The 25,354-nt window shown below is 48.4% G+C and overlaps 1 protein-coding gene across 1 annotated transcript in view; it reads left to right on the top strand.

The window, feature by feature from the left end:
- Positions 1-22,999, top strand: part of PCP4L1 (Purkinje cell protein 4 like 1) — a 39,774-nt gene extending 16,775 nt beyond the window's left edge. Inside the window, exons 2-3 of the mRNA XM_028710730.2 lie at positions 12,655-12,709; positions 20,718-22,999. Of these exons, the coding sequence (XP_028566563.2) occupies positions 12,655-12,709; positions 20,718-20,866 (204 nt within the window). The 3' untranslated portion in view covers positions 20,867-22,999. The remainder of the gene's footprint in view (positions 1-12,654; positions 12,710-20,717) is intronic.
- Positions 23,000-25,354: the final 2,355 nt, after the last annotated feature.

Here is a 25,354-nt window from a genome sequence, read left to right on the forward strand (position 1 = left end):
TGGAATACTGTGTCCAGTTCTGAGGGCCACAATTTAAGAAGGATATTGACAAGATTCCTGCATTGCAGGGGGTTGGACTAGATGACCCTCGGAACCCTAGGGGTCCCTTCCAACTTTACAAAGCTATGCTCATGTCCTATTTTATTCTTCTGCCGGTGGACAGTCATAGTTATATAATGAAATATTTAGCACTGTTTGGTTCTGGCCAGTTGTGATTTCATGGCTGTAGTTGCATTACAGGGTTGGGGAATCTGCGGCCCTCCATACATTGTTGGACTACAGTTCCCATCAACTCCCGGCAGTAGGCTGTCCAAGCTGACACTGATGTGAGTTGGAAATCCAGAACATTTGGAAGGCCCCATGTCTGCTGTAAAAAGGTAAAGGGACCCCTGACCATTAAGTCCAGTCGTGGCCGACTCTGGGGTTGCGGCGCTCATCTCGCTTTATTGGCCGAGGGAGCCGGCGTACAGCTTCCGGGTCATGTGGCCAGCATGACTAAGCCACTTCTGGCAAACCAGAGCAGCGCACAGAAACGCCGTTTACCTTCCCGCCGGAGTGGTACCTATTTATCTACTTGCACTTTGATGTGCTTTCAAACTGCTAGGTTGGCAGGAGCAGGGACCGAGCAACGGGAGCTCACCCCATCGCAGGGATTCGAACCGCCGACCTTCTGATCGGCAAGTCCTAGGCTCTGTGGTTTAACCCACAGCGCCACCCACGTCTCTATCTCTGCTGTAGTCTATTCTATTTAGTTTATAGGCCACCCTGAGAGGTCTTCACCCTCTCAAGGCAGCCTAGAAGCAAATAACAACAACAACAACAACAACAACAACAACAACAACAACAACAACAACAATAATAATAATAATAATATAATAATAATAATAATAATAATAATAATAATAATAATAATAATAATAATATAGGCAGCAATGTTGGCTGCCTATGGCTGCAGCAGCAAGTCAGGCAGAAATTAAGAGAAGTTCCAGCGACTATCTGCAGGGTGCGGAGATGGAGGCAATGGCCCATGTTTCCCCCTCCCTCTCCATCGCTAAGCCCTCTCCTTCCCCTCAGCCCACGGCTCGCCTGTCCTTGACTGACGGCTACAGGATGATGGGTGATGTTATCGCAGCAGGGGTCCAGCCTCTGCAACAGTCAAACAGACACACAAAAAAAGTGAAGAGAAAACAGCTGGTTCTCAGTGCTGCGTACAGCCCATGGGTGACCCAGTGGGGAGGAAACACATTGTGGCAGAATGAAAACTAAGATGATAATACGAGCTATTTCTGGAAAGGAGCAGGCATGGAAAACAAGACGTGTTTGGAAAACAAAAGGGAGACCCTTTGCTCAACAGAGAAAAGCAGGAAAACTCTTTCCTGTGGGGCTGTGGTTTCGCTCCCTCCCACAGCTGCGTGCTGAGGAATTATTGGGGTTCCTTGCTAGCATGTCCAGGGGTTCCACAATTAGTAGTGCGGCCAGGGATTCCTACACAAGCAGTCCGCAGCAGATCCTGTGGCCCTGTGGAAGTACAGTGGTACCTCGGGCTACAAACACCTCGGGCTACAGACTCCGCTAACCCGGAAGTAGTACCTTGGGTTAAGAACTTTACCTCAGGATGAGAACAGAAATTGCGCGTTCGCAGCAGCAGGAGGCCCCATTAGCTAAAGTGGTACCTCAGGTTAAGAACGGTTTCAGGTTAAGAACGGACCTCCAGAACGAATTAAGTTCGTAACCCGAGGTACCACTGTAATTGGACTACAACTCCCATCATCCTTGCCCCTTCACCAGACTGGCTGGGGATACTGGAAACTGGAGTTGTCCAGAGGACCACATGCTCCCCATCCTTCTGTTGGAGTGACAGATAGCCTGAGCTTCCTTTTCGTTAAGACTGGAAAGAGAGTCTGGGCCTGAATGCTGAACGGGTACGATGTCCTTTGGCATCTTAGCGCTGAAACTTTGCATTCATTTGTTGTGTAAAAAAAAATTTTTTTTTTATTGTCGTTTCCCCTACAGAATGGTTACTGACATAAGCAGACACAAAGTGCAGTGAGAATGATGAGTGTAACAAATAAAATTTAAAAATTAAAAAGTGGGAATGCAACAGAAAGGACGCAGCATGGAGGACTGCTGCTAAGGATCCCAGCTGCTCTGTTTCATTTCCCCTCAGCCATCCTTCTAAATTTGAACTTCTCCAAACTTTGGCAATGCAGTCCTTCTGCCACGCTGCTGAGCTAGCCCAACAAACTCTTCTGACTTTCTTAAGTGTTCTGGAACACTTCTGACATGGAGAAACCAGCCTATTTCTCACTTTCCAATACAATACACAGACTGAAACTTGCCCTTTGGAATTCCCCGTTCTCCGGATTTGGCATCGCAGTTGTCCAGCCACGTCGGGCGTACTCAAGTGCACACAAAATACAGTCAACTATGCAGGAAAGGGGATATAATGAAAACAATGTTCAGAAATGCCATCTATTTGCAAAAAAAGGAAGAAGTGCCCATAAAGCAAACTCACATTGAAAAATGTGAAATTTGCACTAAAATGCTGGTGGCTTTTTGTGAAGATTTAAAGACGCAAAATTGCAAATTGGTGCCCTGATGTGGAAAACTGAATTTAAGAGTGGGGAAAGCAGAGAAAGAAATGGACAGCTCCTTCCATCTACATTTCTTCTTCCTTTCTCGCTCTGTGTGCTTTCTTGCCACTCCCAGTCGTCTCCCTCGCCACACAGAGCCACAGGGGAAGCAGCAGGCGTGTTCTTGGGGCCCACATGCTAATTACAGTGTTACCTCGGGTTACATATGCTTCAGGGTACAGACGCTTCAGGTTACAGACTCCGCTAACCCAGAAATATTACCTCGGGTTAAGAACTTTGCTTCAGGATGAGAACAAAAATCATGCTCCAGCAGCGCGGCAGCAGCAAGAGGCCCCATTAGCTAAAGTGGTGCTTCAGGTTAAGAACAGTTTCAGGTTAAGAATGGACCTCCGGAAAGGAATTAAGTACTTAACCTGAGGTACCTCTGTACACAGAACGGCGGTGCAGCCGGGGAAATCCCCTGCGAGGCTCAGGGGCTTTGCAGCAGAATTTGGGAGGCTTATCAGCATATAGCTCAACAGGGAGCCTGGCCTCTAAAGGGTGGAAGTTTGGAAACTGCCATCGCAGAGCCTTGGCTAGGCAGTTGGTTGGGCTTAGTGCTTATTTTCAAAACAAGCTGGGCCTGCAACAAAATGTTGCAGTGCAAAGTGCTCCTCTTCTGGATTTGTGACAGCCAGCCGGCCACGCCAACTCCTCACTTACACCATTCCGTTCCCCCTCCTCTACAGTTAGAATTTAGCGAATTGTAGGGTTGGAAGGGACCTTGAGGGTCATCTAGTCCGCTCAGCTCCTGTTCCTGAGGTTCTGGCGCAGCTGATACGGCGCTCGATGGACCACTGGCCTGACTCCTAAGGGTGCTGTGAGGAGGCTTGGCCAGGCATAGCCTTTGGGTGCCAGCTGGAACGAGAAGACGGGATCCTGGGCAGATAACGAGATTTGGGAGGCTCGGCTGAGCAATAGCAAGGCAAAGTTAAGCAGATTAAGAGATTGCTGATCTGCCTTGGAATAATGGAGAGTTTCTGCGTGTCCACGTGACCTCGGAAAGTAGTTCTCGGAGTGGCAGGCGATGGAGGAACCTGTGGTTGTGGACTCCATAATAGCCCCAGGTACAGGAATGCTTTTTTGCGGCTCTTCTCGGAGAGCCGTGGTCCAGAGCTGTGGTCAGCAGACGGACCCAGCCCCATGGAAGCCTCTTTGACTCAGCTCCCTGGGGTCAGTGCGGGTGGCTGCTTAGCTGTAGGGAGTCAGCCCTGCAGCTATAAATATGCAGCTTTGAATTACATGTGCATATATGCCTTTACTTATTAAAGCGCTTTATTTTTTTGCCCTGCTCTGGAGCCAAAAAGGCTTCCAGAGCTGCTTGCAAAATATGACAGTCTCTGCCAGCAAGCTTACAAGCCAAAAGACATGACACAAACAGAAGCCTAGTGTCCAGATCAAGGGAAGTCATGGTACCACTCTATTCTGCCTTGGTCAGGCCACACACCTGGAATATTGTGTCCGGTTCTGGGCACCACAGTTTAAGAAGGATGTTGCCAAGCTGGAAGCTGTGCAGAGGAGGGCAACCAAGATGATCAAGAAGGTCTGGAAACCAAGCCTTATGAGGAACGGCTGAAGCAGCTGGTTATGTTTGGCCAGGAAAAGAAGAGACTGAGAGGAGATATGATAGACATCGTCAAATATTTGAAGGGCTGCCACATGGACGATGTAGCCAGCTTGTTTTCTCCTGCTCTGGAGGGTAGGACTCGAACCAACGGCTTCAAGTTGCAAGAAAGGAGATTCCGACTAAACATTTGGAAGAACTTTCAGGCAGCAAGAGCTGTTCAACAGTGGAACCTTCCTTGGAGGTTTCCAAGCAGAGGTTGGGTGGCCATCTTGGACAGGGCCGTCTTAAGTATATCTGGTGCTGTGGTGCAAAGATCCCTCCGGTACCCCGCTCCCCATTTCCCAGAGTTGCTGACCTTTTTACGGCGCTGCCGGCAGCTTTGCAGAGCTGGAGGAGGCGGGGGCAGCAGCTGGAGGGCAGCTCCTCCGGTGGGGAGGAGGCAGAGGCTCCGGGCGTGGCGCTGCTTCGGCGAAGCGGGCAAGGGCGGCAAGCTGATGCCGGGAGGCGCTGCACCCAGCCTCCGCCTCTTCCCTGGCGCCTGTGCCGCAGTGGCCATGGCACTGGCCACTGTGCCACACTGCTTTGGTGTGGGATGGCGGAGGCGGGCGAGGGCAGTGAGCTAATGCTGGGAGGCGCCACGTCCAGCTTCCACTTCTTCCCTGGCGCCGTCCAGAACTTGGCGCCCTGGCGCCCTGTACCACTTACCTCTATGGGCAAGACGCCCCTGGTCATGGATGCTTTAGCTGAGATTCCTGCCTTGAAGTGGGTTGGACTAGATGACCCTTGGGGTCCCTTTCCAACTCTATGATTCTATGATTCTAAAACACTATTAACAAAAGAGCCACTAAAAAAAATAAGTTGTCCATTGTGTGTTTGTATCATTGTTGGAGACAATGGAGGACTGGACCTTTGAGGGTGAAGTCAAACTGTTGGAAGGTTGCAGCATCTGATCAGCTTTGACGACCACACACTTGAGGTGGTAGAAAAGTTTGTCTTCCTGCTTTCCACCATGACCAGCAGCCTCTCCATTGACCAGCTTATTGGCAAGGCCTTCTCCTTCTATGGCGATCCCTCATAACTGAGTAAGATTGTCTTCCATAAACACGGTTTTAACAATGAGTCCATCAGTGACTGTGGAGGCCAATTCTGGATCCACACATCCTTCCACAGTGGGGACATTGGTTCCCGGGTGGGAGTTGATCACGGTGTGGATTTGCCAAGCGTACCTTCCTCTTAGCACGTTTCTCCCTTGCGTCCTGAGTTCGAGTGTCTTCAAAGCCCATGACACCTTTGGTAAAGGCTGTTCTCTAACAGGAGCGCTTGCAGGCCAGTGTTTCCCAATTGTTGGTGTTTATAAAAGGTAAACGTACCCCTGCCCGTACGGGCCAGTCTTGACAGACTCTAGGGTTGTGCGCCCATCTCACTCAAGAAGCCGGGGGCCAGCGCTGTCCGCAGACACTTCCGGGTCACGTGGCCAGCGTGACAAAGCTGCATCTGGCGAGCCAGCTCAGCACACGGAACGCCGTTTACCTTCCCGCTGGTAAGCGGTCCCTATTTATCTACTTGCACCCGGGGGTGCTTTCGAACTGCTAGGTTGGCAGGCGCTGGGACCGAGCAGCGGGAGCGCACCCCGCCGCGGGGATTTGAACCGCCGACCTTTCGTTTATACTATATTTTTAAAGATTTTTTAGATTTGCCTTGAGACAGCCTTTAAACCTCTTTTGTTGACCACCAGCAAGGCCGCTGGGGTAATGGCTCACCTCTCCAAAAGGCCGTGGGAGAATGCAGTGCTAACGTCCGATCCCAAGATGAAGGGCCGCCATGCTTCTGTGTTGAGCATGCTGCGTTACGGAAGCGAGTCACGGGCAACTGACAACCATCAGTAGCAACGCCAAATACACTGCGTCAGGAAGATTTTGGGGGTCACATGGCAGGACAGAGTTTCCAATACAGGCCAAGTTCCCAGCATGTTTGCATACGAACATCACAAAGGATTTGTTTAGGAAGGAACGTTGCTCAGAGGCACGACACAGGTTGCAAATGCACATGGTCCAGCTTTCAATCTCTTGCATTTCCAGTTAAGAGTTGGATAACACTCCAAAGAGGGATGCATAGTTAGAGCAAGCAGCACTGTGCTCAACAAACCAATGGTATATCCCAGGGGTGGGGGACTTCCTACCCATGGGGTTATATTTGGTCTACCAGACCTCTGCATTTGACCCTCCTGCTGCCATACGTGACATCAGTTCTGGGGCAGGAGCAGACATGTAGCCACTTCCTCCACAGTAAGCAGGCTGCACCCGGTGCTATCTCGAAACAGCTGCATGCTTCCGTCGCTGGGCACTGTTGAAAACTTGAAAACCAGGAAGTGACCTCTCTAGACAATGGAACAATTCTTATTTTCTTATTTCGGAGGCTGTGATCTCCTGGGTTAGGCAGCTGAATGCACATGCATACTCCGGCCATTTCCCTCTCTCTGCGCCATGGGCTCTGGCAACCTACGCAACACCACTGCCTTGCAGGAGCCGGACTGAACAGGCCACGCACCACCCACCAGTTGATGCGTGGGGGAGCTCAGTCTGGCTTGGTGACCATCTCCCTACACCCACCTGTGAAAGCTGACCCCCCTCCCCGGGTCCCTCCACGTGTCAGTTTCCCCACTGGGTGCAGGGATATAGGAATCTGGCCTCACCCCTGGAATAGCCACCGATGGCTTGTCTCGTTTGGGGAGGCCTCATTATATCAGCTACAGAACAGAGGCTTAAAGCAGAGCAGCTGGAACAATAATGCCATTATATAAATCCAACAAGTTGCGGCTATAACCTAGATTACAGCATGCGGAGACCGGTTTTAAAAGGGGACACAGCAGAGCTCAGAAAGGGGCAGGCGAGGACATCCCAAACCATCAAGGGGTGGAGGAAAGTCTCTTCCTTGCGAGGAAAGGATAATGTTTTTTTCTTGTGGCTATTTGTCTAGAGTGGGTTTTGGGAAGAGGGAGGTTTGTAAAATTATGGATGATGGATAGAGAGCAAATAGAGATCAATTCCCGCTCACGTTACACTACAGTGTGGGCCTGCCAATTATAAGTAACTGGTCGGCAGCAGATTCAGGAACGTGCAACAAATTGGCTTTTTCACACCGACATAATAATGTACGGGATTTGATGCCGCGCTACTGTGACTGTCACAGGCTTTATTAGACGGCTCTCAAAATGGGACTGGATATGTTTGGTGAGCTCCCGTTGCTCGGTCCCTGCTCCTGCCAACCTAGCAGTTCGAAAGCACGTCAATGTGCAAGTAGATAAATAGGTACCACTCCAGCGGGAAGGTAAACGGTGTTTCCGTGCGCTGCTCTGGTTCGCCAGAAGTGGCTTAGTCATGCTGGCCACATGACCCGGAAGCTGTACGCCGGCTCCCTCGGCCAGTAAAGCGAGATGAGCGCCACAACCCCAGAGTCGGTCACGACTGGACCTAATGGTCAGGGGTCCCTTTACCTTTACCTTTGTGGAGGAGGGAGATAAATTGAGAGTTAGCAGCCAAGGTTGTGAAATGGATCCTGCATAGTCAGGGGCAGTCTACAGTATACCATGGGTAGGCAAACTAAGGGCCAGGGGCCAGATCTGGCCCAATCGTCTTCTAAATCCAGCCCGCGGACGGTCCGGGAATCAGCGTGTTTTTACATGAGTAGAATGTGTCCTTTGATTTAAAATGGATCTCTGGGCTATTTGTGGGGCCTGCCTAGTGTTTTTACACGAGTAGAATGTGTGCTTTTATTTAAAATGCATCTCTAAAAATGGGTTATTTGTGGGGCATAGGAATTCATTCATTCCCCCCCAAAATATAGTCCGCCCCCCCCAAGGTCTGAGGGACACTGGACCGACCCCCTGCTGAAAAAGTTTGCTGACCCCGGTCTATACCAGTCAATGGGGTGGCAGCCACAGGGGAGAGCTGTTGGTTTCCTGGCCTTGCCTTTGAAAGCAGGATGCTGAGATGGGCTAGAAACCTCTGGAAGGCCCCAGGTTGGCAAAGCTTGCTCTGTGAGGATGTCCCTGAAGAGCAGAAGTCTTGAGGGGCCTGGAAACCCGACAGCTGCCCTTCCGTGAACCATTTCCCCTTCTCTCGGCCCCCCCTTACTAGTTGTCCCTTGTCCTGCAGCCTTCTAGCTTCTCCACCCCTCCACCCCCAGTTCATTTCCCTGCTGCGCTTCTCCCCAGGACTGCTGAGGTTTGCATAGCAGGGGCTTAATTGCTGCTTGAGAGTTTAATCACCCACTAGGGTGTAATAAAGAAACAGATGCTGCAATGCTGCAACCTCCCCGCACGCACAACCGCAATCCCTCCACAAGCCATGCAAAAAAAGGGGGGGTGAAAAAGAGTTGCCAGCTTGCGTTGTGATGCTCAGTCCCAGCCAAAGAGCTGCCCAGCCTGGGGCACGGACTGTTCCTCTTCCCCCTCCCCAAAGCTGCACCCTCGCGCTCAAACGCCTCGTCTTCTCATTCATTTCCTTTGTTAGTTACAATTCCGTCTATTGCCGATGTTCGGTTGGCGAGCGCCGGTGTTTTACATAGCCCAAACCGCACCATCTGCGCTCAGGAGGGACATTATCAGCAGACTCAGAGGTGGGATCCCTGGGTTTGCGAAAGCACAAATAAAATCCCCCAAGGGGGAAGGGGGGACCCCAAAACAACCCAGTGAGGACTGAGCATGAACAGTCACCCAAAGAATGCAGATTTACTGGGGGTCTTTTGGAGGAGGGGAAGCAGAGAGATGAAGGGGACGTGGCTGAAGGGGAACGCTCCACACACCGACACATCATTGCGAGTCCCACTTCTTCCCCATGTTCTATGAATGTGCTTCATTATTATTATTATTATTAAAAGCTGCCTAAACTAGGGTTAAGGGACGCGGGTGGCACTGTGGGTTAAACCACAGAACCTAGGACTTGCTGATCAGAAGGTTGGAGGTTCGAATCCCCGTGGCTGGGTGAGCTCCCGTTGCTCGGTCCCGGCTCCTGCCAACCTAGCAGTTCAAAAGCACGTCAAAGTGCAAATAGATAAATAGGTACCAATCCGGCGGGAAGGTAAATGGCGTTTCCGTGCACTGCTCTGGTTCGCCAGAAGCGGCTTAGTCATGCTGGCCACATGACCCGGAAGCTGTACGCCGGCTCCCTCGGCCAATAAAGCGAGATGAGCGCCGCAGCCCCAGAGTCGGCCACGACTGGACCTAATGGTCAGGGGTCCCTTTACCCTTTACCTAAACTAGGGTTACAGGCTCACACCCATGCCGTACATTCAAATGACATGAATTTTCTCCAAAGCATCCTTGGAAGCTGCGGTCTACCCCTCACAAAGCTACAGTTCTCAGCCTTGCTTAGTGAACTAGTGCTCCCAGGATTCTTGGTGGGGGAAGCTATGTGCTTTTAAAGTGTGTTAAATGTGCAGGTGTCACCTGTGGCCACATCTTGTGGCAGTGAGCTCCACAGGCTAAGTGACGCATGGAATGAAGAACCACTGGCTTTTCGACCACACCAGCTCAATTTCCCATCGTTTGGCTTGGGCAAGTCTTGGTATTTCAAGGCCCAAACTACACATTACATGCCAATGTGTGCAAGAGCTGCCCAACAGCCCATTCAGATCTGCTTTCGTTTGGGGCACTCAAATGTGGAGAAGAGGCAGCAGGAGGAGGCACTTAAACCTTGCCCCCCCAAATCACCCCCCCCCCAAGTGACTTTCTCTTGTCCTCCCACTGTGGAGATTTGAAAGCATCCCCGTCAGGGAGGATTAATTTAAGTTGAGGCAATTGAACTAATAATTTAGAACACCAGAGGGGAGGGAAACCAATGATTAAATCAGGTTCCGTATTTTTGTAAACCATGCGTTTTCTGAAATAAAGACTGCATACCCGTCGGCTGCGATGACAAATTCAAGAGATAATGGTTTGCAACCAGATTAAGTAGCTGGACTTTCCTGGAGCCAAATGCAAAACCACTCCAATGAATGCAGCTCACAAGTCTGTTGCGCAAACCAGTTTTGTCTGTTTTGAGAAACCCGAGGCAATTGTGAGATTAACAGATCTGTGCAATTTCACTGTACAAATGCAAGTTCAGTGAGCAAGATCACTTATGTGAAGACAAAAGAATCTGAAGAAGTGTGCATGCACACGAAAGCTCATACCAATAACAAACTTAGTTGGTCTCTAAAGGTGCTACTGGAAGGAATTTTTTTATTTTGTGAAGACAAAAAACAGCAAAGTATTGTTGTTTAGTCGTTTAGTCATGTCCGCCTCTTCGTGACCCACTGGACCAGAGCACGTCAGGCACTTCTGTCTTCCACTGCCTCCCACAGTTTGGTCAGACTCATGTTTGTAGCTTCGAGAACAGTGTCCCACCATCTCGTCCTCTGTTGTCCCCCTCTCCTTGTGCGCTCCATTTTTCCCAACATCAGGGTCTTTTCCAGGGAGTCTTCTCTTCTCATGAGGTGGCCAAAGTATTGGAGCCTCAGCTTCAGGATCTGTCCTTCCAGTGAGCACTCAGGGCTGATTTCCTTCAGAATGGAGAGGTTTGATCTTCTTGCAGTCCATGGGACTCTCAAGAGTCTCCTCCAGCACTATAATTCAAAAGCATCAATTCTTATTATAATTCTGATGGGAGCCGCCCAGAGTGGCTGGGGAAACCCAGTCAGATGGGTGGGGTATAAATAATAAATTTGTTGTTGATGATGTTATATCAAAACATAATAAAACATTAAAAACTTCCAGATACGGGGCTGCCTGTATTTAAGCTACATCACATTTTTTAAAGTGGCATTTAATATAACTGGTTTTTTAAAAAACTGATTTAATTGAAAACTATTTTGAGCATTTACTTTAATTTCACTTAAAATAATTTTTATCTAGTTGTCTGTGGAGTGTGGAGAGGATTTGGAATGGGGAAATGGCAGGAAGCGAAAGCACGGAGGGCACCTTCCTTGTTCCAGCTTCATCTAATAAAGCTGAACATTGGAAAATTCGGGACCAATAAGAGAAAGTCCTTCTTCACAAAGTGAATAGTTAAACTATGGAACTCACTCCCGCAGGAGACAATGAGGGCCGCCAATATGGCTTGCTTTAGAAGTAAAAGGTAAAGGTAAAGGTACCCCTGCCCGTAAGGGCCAGTCTTGACAGACTCTAGGGTTGTGCGCCCATCTCACTCAAGAGGCCGGGGGCCAGCGCTGTCCGGAGACACTTCCGGGTCACGTGGCCAGTGTGACAAGCTGCATCTGGCGAGCCAGAGCCGCACACGGAACGCCGTTTAGCTACCCGCCAGTAAGCGGTCCCTATTTATCTACTTGCACCTGGGGGTGCTTTCGAACTGCTAGGTTGGCAGGCGCTGGGACCGAACAACGGGAGCGCACCCCGCCACGGGGATTCGAACCGCCGACCTTTCGATCGGCAAGCCCTAGGCGCTGAGGCTTTTACCCACAGCGCCACCCGCATCCCAATTGCTTTAGAAGAGGACTGGGTAAATTCACGAAGGCTATTGATGGCTACTAGCCATGCAGGCTATGCTTTGGATGCAATAATGCTTCTGAATACCAGTTGCTGACACCATAGGATGAGAAAGTGCTCTTGTTCTCAGGTCCTGCTTGCGAATTTCCCACAGGCTTCTGGTTGGCCCCTGTGAGTACAGGATGCTGGACCGGGGGGGCCATGGGCTGGATCCAGCAAGCTCTTCTCACATTCTCATCTTTCGAAACCACCCAAAGAGACTTTGCCGGGTGTAGGTCACCTGCTGGACTTTTATATTACACACATTTGCGGAACAGGCCGCAGCAGAGCCAGTGTGGTGTAGTGGTTAAAAGCGGTAGACTTGTAATCTGGTGAACTGGGTTCGCGTCTCCGCTCCTCCACCTGCAGCTGCTGGGTGACCTTGGGCCAGTCACACTTCTCTGAAGTCTCTCAGCCCCACTCACCTCACAGAGTGTTTGTTGTGGGGGAGGAAGGGAAAGGAGGTTGTTGGCCGCTTTGAGACTCCTTTGGGTAGTGATAAAGCGGGATATCAAATCCAAAATGATCAAGGGGCTGAAGCAAATCCCATACAAGGAAGAAAGGTTTGGGATTTTTCATTGGGACAAACTTGGCGCACAACAGAAAAGTGTTTCAGGGTTAAATCATTTCAAAGAGGAACAAAAGATGTGCAGAGAGAGGTCAGCACATCCCTAGTGGTGCCTGTGAGACACCCACCCTATATAAAGTTCCTCTCTTTCCCTGGTAGCTATTCCGGAAGCTTCTCCTTGCGTGATGTTGACAGGCAAACACGCACACAGGGATGTCTGAATGACAAGGGAGCTTGGAGGCAAATGAGGCCATGTGCCCGAAAATACAGTACGTTCTAATGGAGTGCCCTTCTCTCTCTCTCTCTCTCTCTCTCTCTCTCTCTCTCTCTCTCTCTCTCTCTCTCTCTGCCTGTCTCTCTGCAGCTCAGCTCCAATGAGTCACCGTCCCCCAGTGAGATTCCAGGCCAGGAAGAAAAAGGTGAGTGAAAGCAGCTGGCGCGCACACACACACACACACACACACACACACTCTTCATCGTCTCCTCCTCTTTGTTCCAGGCTGCCAACTTCTCTGCCAGTCTCAGGGGCATCATCCCCACGCAGCCCCATCCTGGGAAAAAACAAGGCTATTTACCGTATTTTTCGCTCTATAACACGCACCCGACCATAACACGCACATAGTTTTTAGAGGAGGAAAATCCGTAGGCATGCCACCCGTAGGCATTTCCTCCATAACACGCACAGACATTTCCCCTTACTTTCTAGGAGGAAAAAAGTGAGTGTTATGGTGCAAAAAATATGGTATTTATGTCGCCTTCCACACACGTTTCAAGGCAATGCAAAACATGCAATTAAAAACAGCTGGAAAATAGTTTTGTTTTTTTTAATGATGCAGAAAATAACAGCAGATAAATCTGAAAACAATAGCAAGTAGAAACCCATGGAAGAGACTTAGACCTCCAGCTGGGAAAGTTTTAAGAACAAAAAATGTCTTCTGTTGTTTCCAGAGAGCACAGATAGTGGGGTACTTATGGTATCTCGACAGGAATGGTGTTCTACAGTACGGGGGGAGGGAGTCCCATTGTAGTTTAGTATAGGGTGGGCTTCTGAGATATTTGGGTCTCGAAGGCGACGTTGTCCAGCAGCCCATTGGGTATCAAACATTAGTCCTATTTCGAGCAGAGCCACTGAAAATAATGGACATGGTTCACTTAGGCCACATTCATGCCATACATTTAAAGCAGCAAAATCGAAAGCAACATGATGGCCAGAAACAATTACAGTATAGTAAACTTTATGGAATAGTGCAAAACATCAAAACTATCAAACTGAAGTCTCTGAAAGTCCTTGAATAAGTCACGGTGCCAGACTTTAGCCGGAGGAGATCAAGTTTGTAAAGGTTTGTATAACTGGCAAATGTCCAATTCTGATGTCCAACTCTGAACTCTGCTAAACAGTGTTTCCGGATAGCAACTACTGTTTCGTTCAGTTCTTCATCAGCCAGTTAGTTCAACAAACACTCGTAAGTAGAAAGATGTGTAATTTCTTCATTAACCAATCTTTTTTCGAATTTATATAATATACATGAAAATGAAAAGTACTCTGGAACAGTGCTCATGCGATTATATAGTCTCCGCCGTGTTAAAGTCTGGCACCGTGACTTCAGTGTGATAGTTTTGATGTTTTGCATTATTCCATAAAGTTTTCTATACTGTAATTGTTTCTGGCCATCGTGTTGCTTTCGATTTTGCTGAGTCATATTTTGCAACAGGGGTTTGTTTGTTGATTGGTTGGTTTATACATTTAAAGCAGTCATGGCTTCCCACAAATAATTATGTTGTTGTTGTTGTTTAGATTTATATAGTGCCCTTCATCACAGGATAAAAATACAAGGTGAAAACACAAGTAAATAGTTAAAACAACAAAAAACAAAAGCCTCCCCACACATTTAGACAGCTGTAGAATTAGTTAATGGTGCTGAGAGTCATTAGGCGCACACACACACACACACACACACACAATTCTGCTCACAGGGCTACAATTCCCAGAGTGGTTTAACACCCACTCCCAAATAATTTTGGGAATAGTAGTTCTGTAAGGAGAGTTGGGGTCTCCTAACACCTCTCTGCATCCCTAACAAACTGCAGCTCCCAGCATTTTGGGGAGAATCCATGGCTGCTTGATGTGGCAAGATAATGCTTTAAATGGATGGCGCGAATGTGGCCTTAGCCTCATTATTTTGAATGGGTCTACTCTGTGTATAATAGGAGACAACCCATAAGACAGACTCCGTAGAAGGCAGCTTCCTCTGTTCTGATGAGTCTCCATTAAGCCTTCATTAAAGGGAGCTGCTGCTGCTCTAACCATGGAAATGCGACTCGACAAGGTCTGACCGAGGGCACTCAATGCCACTTGGGCAAATTGCTGTAACGAGAGAGCGGACAAAAAAGGGCAGGCGATGGCATCCCGGAGTGCTGGAGAGGAAGGGAAGGCTCAGAGGAGAATGACACTCTGCAGCTGCTAGCAGATCCCCTTTGCTGAGCATGACAGCTTATTCCTCTAGGGTGCTCTTGCCAGACACTCAACTGCAAAGGAGAAGGGCCTTGATCGCTTGGGGGCAGAACATCTGCTTTGCAGAAGGTCGCCGGATCAATCCCAGGCATCACTGTGTAGAGTTTATCATTGCCCCCTGTTTGCAACCCTAGAGAGCTGTTGCCAGCCAGAGTAGACAATACTGAGCTGCATAGACTCGGTATAAGGCAGCTTCTCCTGTTGGGGAAGGGTCACAGTTCCGCAACTGATCATCTGCTTTAGTAAAGGGACTCCTGACCATTAGGTCCAGTCGTGACCGACTCTGGGGTTACACCGCTCATCTCGCTTTATTGGCCGAGGGAGCCGGCGTACAGCTTCCGGGTCATGTGGCCAGCATGACTAAGCCGCTTCTGGCGAACCGGAGCAGCACACAGAAATGCCGTTTACCTTCCCGCCAGAGTGGTACCTATTTATCTACTTGCATGTTGATGTGCTTTTGAACTGCTAGGTTGGGAGAAGCAGGGACAGAGCAACGGGAGCTCACTCCGTTGCGGGGATTCGAACCGCCGACCTTCTGATCGGCAAGTCCTAGGCTCTGTGGTTTAACCCAAAACACCACCCGTATTATCAGGTACACCCAGGAGAAGGCTCCTTTCTGAAACTTTGGAGAGCTGCTGCCAGTCAGTGCTGAGCTAGATGGACCAATCATCTGTCTTGGTAAGAAGCAGCTGCCATTAACTCTCTCTCCCCTTCTCTACTGGCTTGTTGCTTGAGAGTTAGTGCTGTTAGCTCCTACCTTTTCTCCAGGGCACTCAAGGTGCTGCGTGTGGTTCTCCCTCTTCCCATGTCATCCGCACAACAATCCTGCAAGGTGCTTCATGGCTGAGTGCGGCGTTTGAACCCTGGTCTCCATCTCTTGCTCCAGGCCAGCAGTCAGGTCTGGCAAAATGTAGAGCAAATGTCATCAGGACCGTGGAGGTTTCCTTTAAGGGCCAGATGCAGGAAGAGGCTCAGTACTGAGAAGCAGGAAGTTTGGGACATTGTTGCTCCAACGTTTGAAATTCTGAATGTTCTGCAAAAATTTGAGAGGTGGGGGTTACATCAGAACAAGGAAGGGGAGAAAGCATCCCTCTATTGTATTTTATTTTGAGTGGGGAGCGGGAGTCGGAGGAGTATGTGTGAAACTCGTCGGTCGTCTTCTTCCCTGCATGATGGGGAATTAGGCTTGGCAGCAAGAATAGCAGTAAGGAATGCTGGCAAAATCTGCACACACCCCCAAAATCTCCCCTCCAACTTTCCACAGAGATCCAGCTTCCTTTTGAAATTCATTTGCATTAGAGGCCTGTGTATATCATCATCATCATCTTACTTGTATGGCACCTTTTCATAGCTAAAACCATGATCTAGGCGGCTTTGTTGTTGTTTAGTCGTGTGCGACTCTTCGTGACCCCTGGACCAGAGCACGCCGGGCACTCCTGTCTTCCACTGCCTCCTGCAGTTTGGTCAAACTCATGTTTGTAGCTTCGAGAACACTGTCCAACCATCTCGTCCTCTGTCGTCCCCTTCTCCTTGCGCCCTCCATCTTTCCCAACATCAGGGTCTTTTCCAGGGAGTCTTCTCTTCTCATGAGGTAGCCAAAGTCTTGGAGCCTCAGCTTCAAGATCTGTCCTTCCAGTGAGCACTCAGGGCTGATTTCCTTCAGAATGGAGAGGTTTGATCTTCTTGCAGTCCATGGGACTCTCAAGAGTCTCCTCCAGCACCATAATTCAAAAGCATCAATTCTTCAGCGATCAGCCTTCTTTATGGTCCAGCTCTCACTTCCATACATCACTACTGGGAAATCTAGGCGACTTACAACATGTAAAAAAAAGTTTACATATTTACAAACATAACAAAAGTAGTCATGAACAATAAATAAAGCACATCAGGAAGCGCACAACCAAACTGAACAATTTCGACAGAAATCATATGTATAGCGTCGTAAGATCTAAAAATAAAGATGCAAAAAATTAAAATCAGTAACACAAAACCACATAAACAATGCCCCAGCCCAAGAGTGTGTTCAATGTCCTCACCTTTTCCAGGTGGAGTGGGTTGTCTTCCTTTCCATCCACTTCCATTTACTCTGAATTCAGTGCTCTCCCATCGCTGGTTTGGAAGTAGTGCACAGAAAACATGAGCCAAAATCCATATCGATCCTGTCATTTTTTTAAAATGAAATATTGCATACTGGTGTGTTTCCGCCCAGACTGGCTTTGATCCAAATTGAGAAAAAGAACAACCCAGATGCATGCTAAGCCTGTAATATGTTCTCAGACTTAATTAAGGGCAAGAGAGTTAATGACTAAGCAGCCCATAAAAACTTAAGAACGTACAACTGATTTTTTTCATTATTAAACTTGACCGTATGCCTTTGCTTTGGGTCAGGTAACATAATCAAAACAATGTTTTTCCTACATGCACACACACTCTTTTTAAGAGTCGGAATCAAACATGGATTACCTCAGGAACATAGGGAGACGCTTTATACGAAGTGAAAACATCAGCCCAACTGGTTCTGTATTGTCCACACTGACTGGCAGCAACTGACTGGGTTTCAGAGATGGGTCTCTCAGTCCTACCTGCAGATTCTGAGGATTGAACCAGGGACCTTTTTCTACTTGAGAGTAGACAGCAGCCCAAAGTGTGAATATCTATTAATAATAATAATAATAATAATAATAATAATAATACAAAAATCCTTAATATGAAATGATGGTGGGGTTTTTGTTTTTCATATATTAGCTCCCTTTCATTCCTTTTTTTAAAGAAATGTTTTAGATAGATAAGATAGATAGATAGATAGATAGATAGATAGATAGATAGATAGATAGAGATATAGATATATATTGTCCTTACCCCCCCCCCACTTAGTTATATTTGTGAATAAAATATTAACTTTTTAAAAAAAGGTTCTATCAACTGATAGCGGGGGGTGGAATTATGTTCAACTAGAAGGGAGAAGAACCTGTGACCCTCTAGATGTTGCTGGACTTAAGACTCCTATCCTCCCAAACAACTGGCCATGACGTTTGGAGCTAATGGGATAGATAAAAACGTGAGGAAGTTAATGTGTGAGCACACACCTCCCTTCCAACTTCCACGCCCACCCTCCACACACTTTGTCCCCCTTCTAGACAGTGATTGTGGCCTGAGTAAGGCGGGCTGTCATTCACAGAACGCCAAAGGAAGAAAGGGTGGGAGGAATAGAGGCAGTGGTACTTAGGCCCCGTCAGCTAACAGTTGCTAGGCAACCTGGAGGCTGCGATGCTTTCTGCCCATGCAGCTCTCTGCCTGTGGTTGCTAGGCAACCCAATATCCATGCTGCCCTGCCCACCTCCAGGGCAGGGCAGGGCTAGGCCGTGAAGGTCAGCACCCTCACAGGGCCGGCTCAAAGAGTAGACTGTGCTCTGGCACCGATGTCCTGAGTTCAAAATGCAGGCAGGCCGCACCCCTGGTGGAGGGCAGGCATAAATGGCTACTTCAAATGTCCTGAAGAGTCTTGATCCTTTTTTATTTTATTTTTTATGTGCTGGAAGCCACCCAGAGTGGCTGGGAAAACCCAGATAGGTGGGGTATAAATAATAAAAGTGTTCTTTTATTTTTACAACTGAAAATTGGCACATGTACATGTTCTCCTAAATCAGGGGACACCAAGGTGGTGCCCTCCTGGACGCTAACTCCCATTACCCCAGCCAGCATGGCCAGTGGTCAGGGATGATGGGAATTGTAGTCCACCAATATCTGAGGGCATCACATTCAATACCCTCATCCAAGGTTCTTGCCTACCAGCCGCTGCCTATTCAGGGCTGGATTAAGGCCCTAAGCACTGAAAAGATATGGTTCCCCCAATATGTAATTCAAAATGAAAGCAATGCTAAACCATACAATAAAAAATTGTTTTTCAAAATCACACAAAACTGAGATGCATGCTGAAATGAAAGCAGCTACTTCTAGATGACGACTTTGATGCTTTTTTAAATATCAAATGTCAAATTCTTCAATAATTTTTTCTTTCGCTGCTGCTCTTGGCTGACACCCTAAGCACGCGCCGAGCCTGTTTATTGGGTAATCAAGCACTCTCTGTCGATTTGATTTAAATATACTGACCCTGTGGAGTGGGAGGAGGAGCAGATCCAGGGCAGGATTTGGGTGGTTGGGACGGATCATCAAAAATGGGGGCAGAGTGAAGACTGAACATGACAGCTTATGTGGGTGAAGGCTGGCAGCATCCCGAGTTTATTGGCTCTTAAGAACCACAACTAACTACCGTAGTTGCTGGCAAAGGACTGTTATATTGTTCGGGCCTGTGAAACAGGGGCAGGATAACCTGTGGTCCTTCAGATTCTGTAGGACTGCAGCTCCCTCCATCCCTAGCCAATGGGCCATACTTGTTGGGTTAATGGGAGCTGCAGTCTGACACACTTACCTAACCAATGGCTGATTGGCTGAGAGGGATCTGTACTCCTCTTTGTAGTGGTGTCTGCTGCCGGGGGACACAGAAGCCGTGGTCCTCTGTCTCCTTCAAACAACAGCTGCTGAGTTATACGGTCATTTCAGTCATGTCAGGGGTCGCCAATGTGGTGACCTCCAGCTGTTGTTGGACTCCGATCCCCATCAGCCTCAGCCAGCGTGACCAATGTTCAGCGTTGATGGGAGTTGTAGTCCAGCGAGAAGGTTGTTAGCATCCATTTGTCTTGAAAGACCATGGAGCACACCTCTGGGGGCCAAGTCAAACTGTTGTAAGCCAAAAATAGCTTATCTCCTGAGATTTTTGGCTTACAACAAAACCGCTTGATAACTGCAGTGCCAGCTGTGACCATAACTCATAACTGCTGCCTTCTGCATGGGTTTTGCTGCATTAGAAGAACCAAAATGACCTCTCTGGGGCGCATGTCTGGGCAGTGTGTGTGGAGGTCCTGGGCTGCCCAGATGACAAGACCCCCTTCTTGGCATCGCTGATGTGGTCCAAAGGAAAGCAGAGCAAGACATTTGGCAGGAGTTGCCAGAAGGAGGGGTACTGTACAAGGTGCCAGCCAACCGTCTTAGGGACTCCACTCTGTTTTTGTATAGGGTTTACTCTTCTTTTCCCAATGATGTCCCGCAAGACAGCGGGTATGGATTTTTCCTCAGTGTTTACTCCCGAAGCCTTCCTCACGGATTAGTACAGCCGCAAGGCAGTGAAGGTTTAGGATGAGCGTTTTCCTCCTCCTAGATGAGCTACCTTCCCAGGTGACGAGTCCCACCTGCCCCTCACTTTCCTGTACAACACATGCAGAAACTGCCTTCCTGACCATTGGACCCACTATAGTGGTACCTCTGGTTAAGAACTTAATTCGTTCCGGAGGTCCGTTCTTAACCTGAAACTGTTCTTAACCTGAGGTACCACTTTAGCTAATGCCGCCGCGCTATTTCTGTTCTCATCCTGAAGCAAAGTTCTTAACCCGAGGTACTACTTCCGGGTTAGCAGAGTCTGTAACCTGAAGCGTTTGTAACCTGAAGTGTTTGTAACCTGAGGTACCACTGTATTGGTCTTGTCCACTCAACCCACCAGAGCCTGTCTTCACGTTCAGGGGAAGCCCCTAACTCATTGAGGGTTTGAGACCCATCAGCTCCCCTCACCTGGTTTATTCTTTTATCTGCCTGAGCCATCCGTTTTCTTGGGTGTCCACAAATTCTAGAATTATGAGGGAGAAAAACTCTATATCCACTTTCTCCTTGCCTGGCATAACTTTATAAACTTCTATCATGTTGCCTCTTTTTTGCCTTTTCTCTGAGCTAAGAAGTCCGAAACGCTGCAACTTTCCCTTGCAGCAGAGTCGCTCCACCCTTTCGATCACTTTTGTGCAAATGTCCGCTACGGTGCCATTCCCTTCTGTGTTTTCAATGCGTGCACCTGTCGATTCTCCACACAGACAAAGCGGGGAGTGCCAAGAAGGTGGTAGAAGCAGAAGAAGAGGAAGTAGACATTGACCTGAATGCGCCCGAGACGGAGAAGGCCGCCCTCGCCATCCAGGGGAAGTTCCGGCGCTTCCAGAAACGGAAAAAGGACCCCAGTCCCTGAACGGCAGCAGCTGCAGCGGCACCAAACCCACCTCTCCCGTCTCCCATGCCACCCCCCACCCCTCCGCCACGACACACAGCCTGCCTTACCCTAACGTCCCCTTATCCTACCCATATTAGGTGGGGCTAGTGGTATTTATTTTTTTGCACGTACTGTAATATATTCAAAGCAAGGGTGGGGCTTGGACCCTCTCCGGAGTTTGGGGAGGGGGGTAACAAACAAAGCAGGGGGCTACCCTCAAGCTCACGTGCCACTCACCCACAGGAGGGCGCTCCCACTTTCCAATAGCCATGATGATAGCCAACGTCCCTTCACTGAAAGCCATTGAGAAAGCGCTAGGTTGCAGTGGGCAGGGTGGGGAGAAGCAGGGAAGAGAAGGGGGCAAGGCCAGCCTTGGGACAGAGGTAGAGAAGATAGCCATTGCTAGACTTGTAATATTTTAATGCGTTTTAAAAAAATGTCTGCACTTTGAAAAATTAGCCTGCTGCTATCCCCCACTGTGGTTTGGCGGGTCAGGTCAGACTTGCCCACTGCCCAATTCAGGGTTTGTTTGTTTCTTTGCTAGTAAACAAAATGAAAAGCCTTATAGCTGCTCTTCCCCCACCCCCTCCAATATATAGAGATATATAGATATATAATTATAATAATAGTTTTTTATTTATATGCTACCCATCTGACACTGGGTGGCTTCCATCAAAATATAAAAACACCATAAAACATTAAAAACTTCCATATACAGGGCTGCCTTCAGGTGTCTTCTACAAGTCATGTATGTTTGGCATCTGATGAGAGGGCGTTCCACATATATTTGGGACCAGGAAAGCAATTCCTATTAGAAATGGCAAATTAAAAAGCCATTCTGAGAACATTCATAGAGGGAAAAGATAAGATTTATAGGTTTTGTGCTCCGAAACTGAACACCATAGTATTAGATCCAAACATTAATGGCATGAACGCCACCATTGAGACACGATCCACAGCCCCCCCCCCCGCCCCAGTGTGCAAAACACAACCTCATGTGAAATCCTTAAGAGCAAATGTTCAGATTTCAAAATCATCAATACTGAGATAGCCAAACTTATCAGGTTTTAAATCTCTCATTTTTAAAATATTATTGCATATTTATCCCACCTGTTCCTCCAGAGAGCTCAAGGTGGCTTAAAATGGCTCTCCCCTTCTCCTTATTATCCTCACAACAACCCAGATAATTTTAACATACGCAATTAAGATATGATCTGCCAGAGGTCAGCTGCAAGCCGGTGAAAGAATGTACCAAGAGAGCAAATTCCATCCAGCTTTGTGCTACTTGAGCGTTCCCCAAAATTCTAATAGACTTAATAGGCATCTGATCTCTTGCATACTATATCTTTCCCCCCCAGAATATACTCAATTCCTGCAGACGTGACAAAAAAAAACACCCTTTGTGGATTCCTTAAACCATTACCACAACAGCTACTAATTCAGAGCCAGTTGCTAAGACTCAGAAGTAGTGAGAAGGGAGTAAAAGATCTGAACTAAGAATGGAAATTTACTGGTCCAGATAGCTGGATTAAAACTGGGGCTGCATATTCACCATACATTTAAACACCCCCCCCAAAAAGAATCCTGGGAACTGTAGTTTAAGGGTGCTGGGAATTGTAGCTCGGGGTGGGGACAGCAAACTACAGTTCCCAGGATTATTTGAGGAAAGCAATGTGCTTTAAATCTATGGTGCATAGATTTAACTGAAACAGATCTGCTCCCACAAGACGGGGAGAGAGAAGGGGCAAATCCTTAGACCATCGCCAGTTTTTAATTCCAGCGGGTCTCATTTCCCTATTACCAAGCCCTGAGCTCAACCTACAGCCCAATGACAAGGGCCCCGCAATCCCACCGACGGGAAAGGACTGTCCTTCGCGAGATCCACGCGCCCTCTGCTCCAGGGCCAGCCTGCTGTTGGGCCAGAACCCGCTACAAAGATGGCCGCCACGTAACTCTCGAGCACTGGCAAGCCGCTCCACCACCCCTACTCTGGTTGCGGAAAACCTCCAACGGGCCCCTCTGCAAATGGCAATCAGCGTCACCACGGGGCACTGACAGAAGCTGCTTTGTGGACTGACTTTTAGCATGTTAATAAAATAATCAGGGGGGAAATGGTTGTGCCTGGTTTTTATTCTATCTATCTATCATCTATCTATCTATCTATCTATCTATCTATCTATCTATCCTCACACACACACATACAATCTCTCTCTCTCTTATTTGTGGAGTCCATTTGAGTCCAAAGATGGGCTGCTATGTGGAGCACCCCAAAACCTTCTCAGGTCCACAGATGATCTCAAGAAGCTTTTGAAGAAGCCAGGCGGTTATCACATGACCTGCTCTGGCCTGGTGTTGGCCAGACTCCAAACCTATTTGACCCCCACCCCCAGCCTGAGGTTCCCCACCTCTGCCCTATACTGGGCCAAACAGTAGTACAGTCAAACCTCGGTTGTCAAACGTAATCGAAGACCGTTCGACTTCCGAAACGTTCCGACAACCAAAAGCGGAAGCCTTGATACAATAGGGAGACTCAAAACAGAAGGCGCACAGCACGTTCGGCTTCCGAAAATCGTTCGAAAACCGGAGCAGTTACTTTCGGCATTCGGGAACCGAGGTTTGACTGTAGAGGCCCAGAACTTAAAGCCCTCCTTCAGTGGTTCCCAATCTTCCCCGCCGCTTTAAAATTGCTGAGGGCCTCGGCAAGTCACTTAATGGTTTTCCTCTCCCAGTTGTAGCCTCTGATTTACTGCGCTAGACGCCATGTAGTTTTTAATTGCATCTGTATCGCTTCCTTTCCTACACTGGATTTTGTGGCATAAACATTCGAATCCCATAGAAAACAACCTGAGACACAATAAACAAATGATCCAATGCAATATGAGAAACTGAAAGAAGCAATGCAAATGTAATTGAAAAACAGGATCTGATTGTTTCATGAGCTGTGCCCATTCACAACCTCTGCTCCCCTATCTGCTGACCCCTAGCCAGTCGCTGGAAGGATTAGCACAACCTGCTTTGCAGCATGCTTTGGGCAAAGGACTTTAAAGCAACCCCTGCTCTCTTGTTTGAGGCTGAAACCCAGCACTAAGCATCCAGCAGCATTGTCTCCCACCCCCACTGGCTGATGTGACAGGATGGTGATCCTGCTGGTTCTGGGTGTGCAAGAGCGCTCTCCTGCGCATCTGAAACTGCTCAGTTCAACCACACAGGGCAGACAGCAAAAAGCTGATAATGAAGAGGCTCTTTCCTTTGAAAGGAAGCAAAAAAAAAATCTCTTCCCATTATCAGCATCTTGCTGCCTGCTGTGAGCTTTGAAGTCCTGACACATGGAGCCAAAAAAATTCTACACTGCTGATGTATAAAGATACATGGTGCGCTGTGCTATAATCGGGAACTAGGCGTAACTCAGTGGCAGAGCGCAGGCAGGCAGAAGGTTCCAGATTCAATCTCCAGTGTCTCCCTCCAGGTAGGGCAGAGATTATCCGATCTGAAACCTGTGGCAGCTGCTGCCAGCCAGTGTAGTAACACTGTGCCAGGTGAACCAATAGCCTAATTCAGTATAAAAAAGCTTCCTGTTTCAAGGGCTGCTAACTCAGTGGCAAAGCATCTGCTTTGAACCGGGACCTTCTGCATGCAATAATTGCTAGGACCAGGAATTATGCTTGCCTGCAACCTTGGGAAGCTGCTGCCAGCCAGAGTCGACAATAATAATAAGAAGAAGAGTTTGGATTTGATATCCCGCTTTATCACTACCCGAAGGAGTCTCAAAGCGGCTAACATTCTCCTTTCCCTTCCTCCCTCACAACAAACACTCTGTGAGGTGAGTGGAGCTGAGAGACTTCAAAGAAGTGTGACTAGCCCAAGGTCACCCAGCAGCGGCATGTGGAGGAGCCAGTGGCGTAGCGTGGGTTGTCAGCACCCGGGGCAAGGCAAGTAATTTGTGCCCCCCAACCCGTGGATTTGCACCCCCTAACCCGTGGATTTGCACCCCTAACCCGTGGATTTGTGCCCCCTAACCCTAACCCCCAGATGTTGCGCCCGGCCCCCCCTGCACCCCCCACGCTACGCCACTGGGAGGAGCGGAGACGCGAACCCGGTTCACCATATTACGAGACTACTGCTCTTAACCACTACAGCATACTGAGCATGATGGGCTAACAGTCCCGACTCCACACAAGACAGCTTCCTAATCATGTGAGACTGCAGTGCTCAATACAGAGCGCTCATAAAGCAAGTGAGAGACATTAAAATTATCATTGGCAGAAATGCTACTGAAACAGCAATGCACACAGATTTGGACCAGGCTCCAATGAAAATGCCTATTTTCGCTGTCTTTTCTTCTCTTTCTTTGGCCCCCACCCCAAAATACAGTCCCCCTCTCCACAAGCGTGCTAATTTAAATACAGTGGTACCTCGGGTTAAGTACTTAATTCGTTCCGGAGGTCCGCTCTTAACATGAAACTGTTC

Source organism: Podarcis muralis, chromosome 16 (assembly GCF_964188315.1).
Source record: "Podarcis muralis chromosome 16, rPodMur119.hap1.1, whole genome shotgun sequence".
Classification (NCBI taxonomy): domain Eukaryota; kingdom Metazoa; phylum Chordata; class Lepidosauria; order Squamata; family Lacertidae; genus Podarcis; species Podarcis muralis.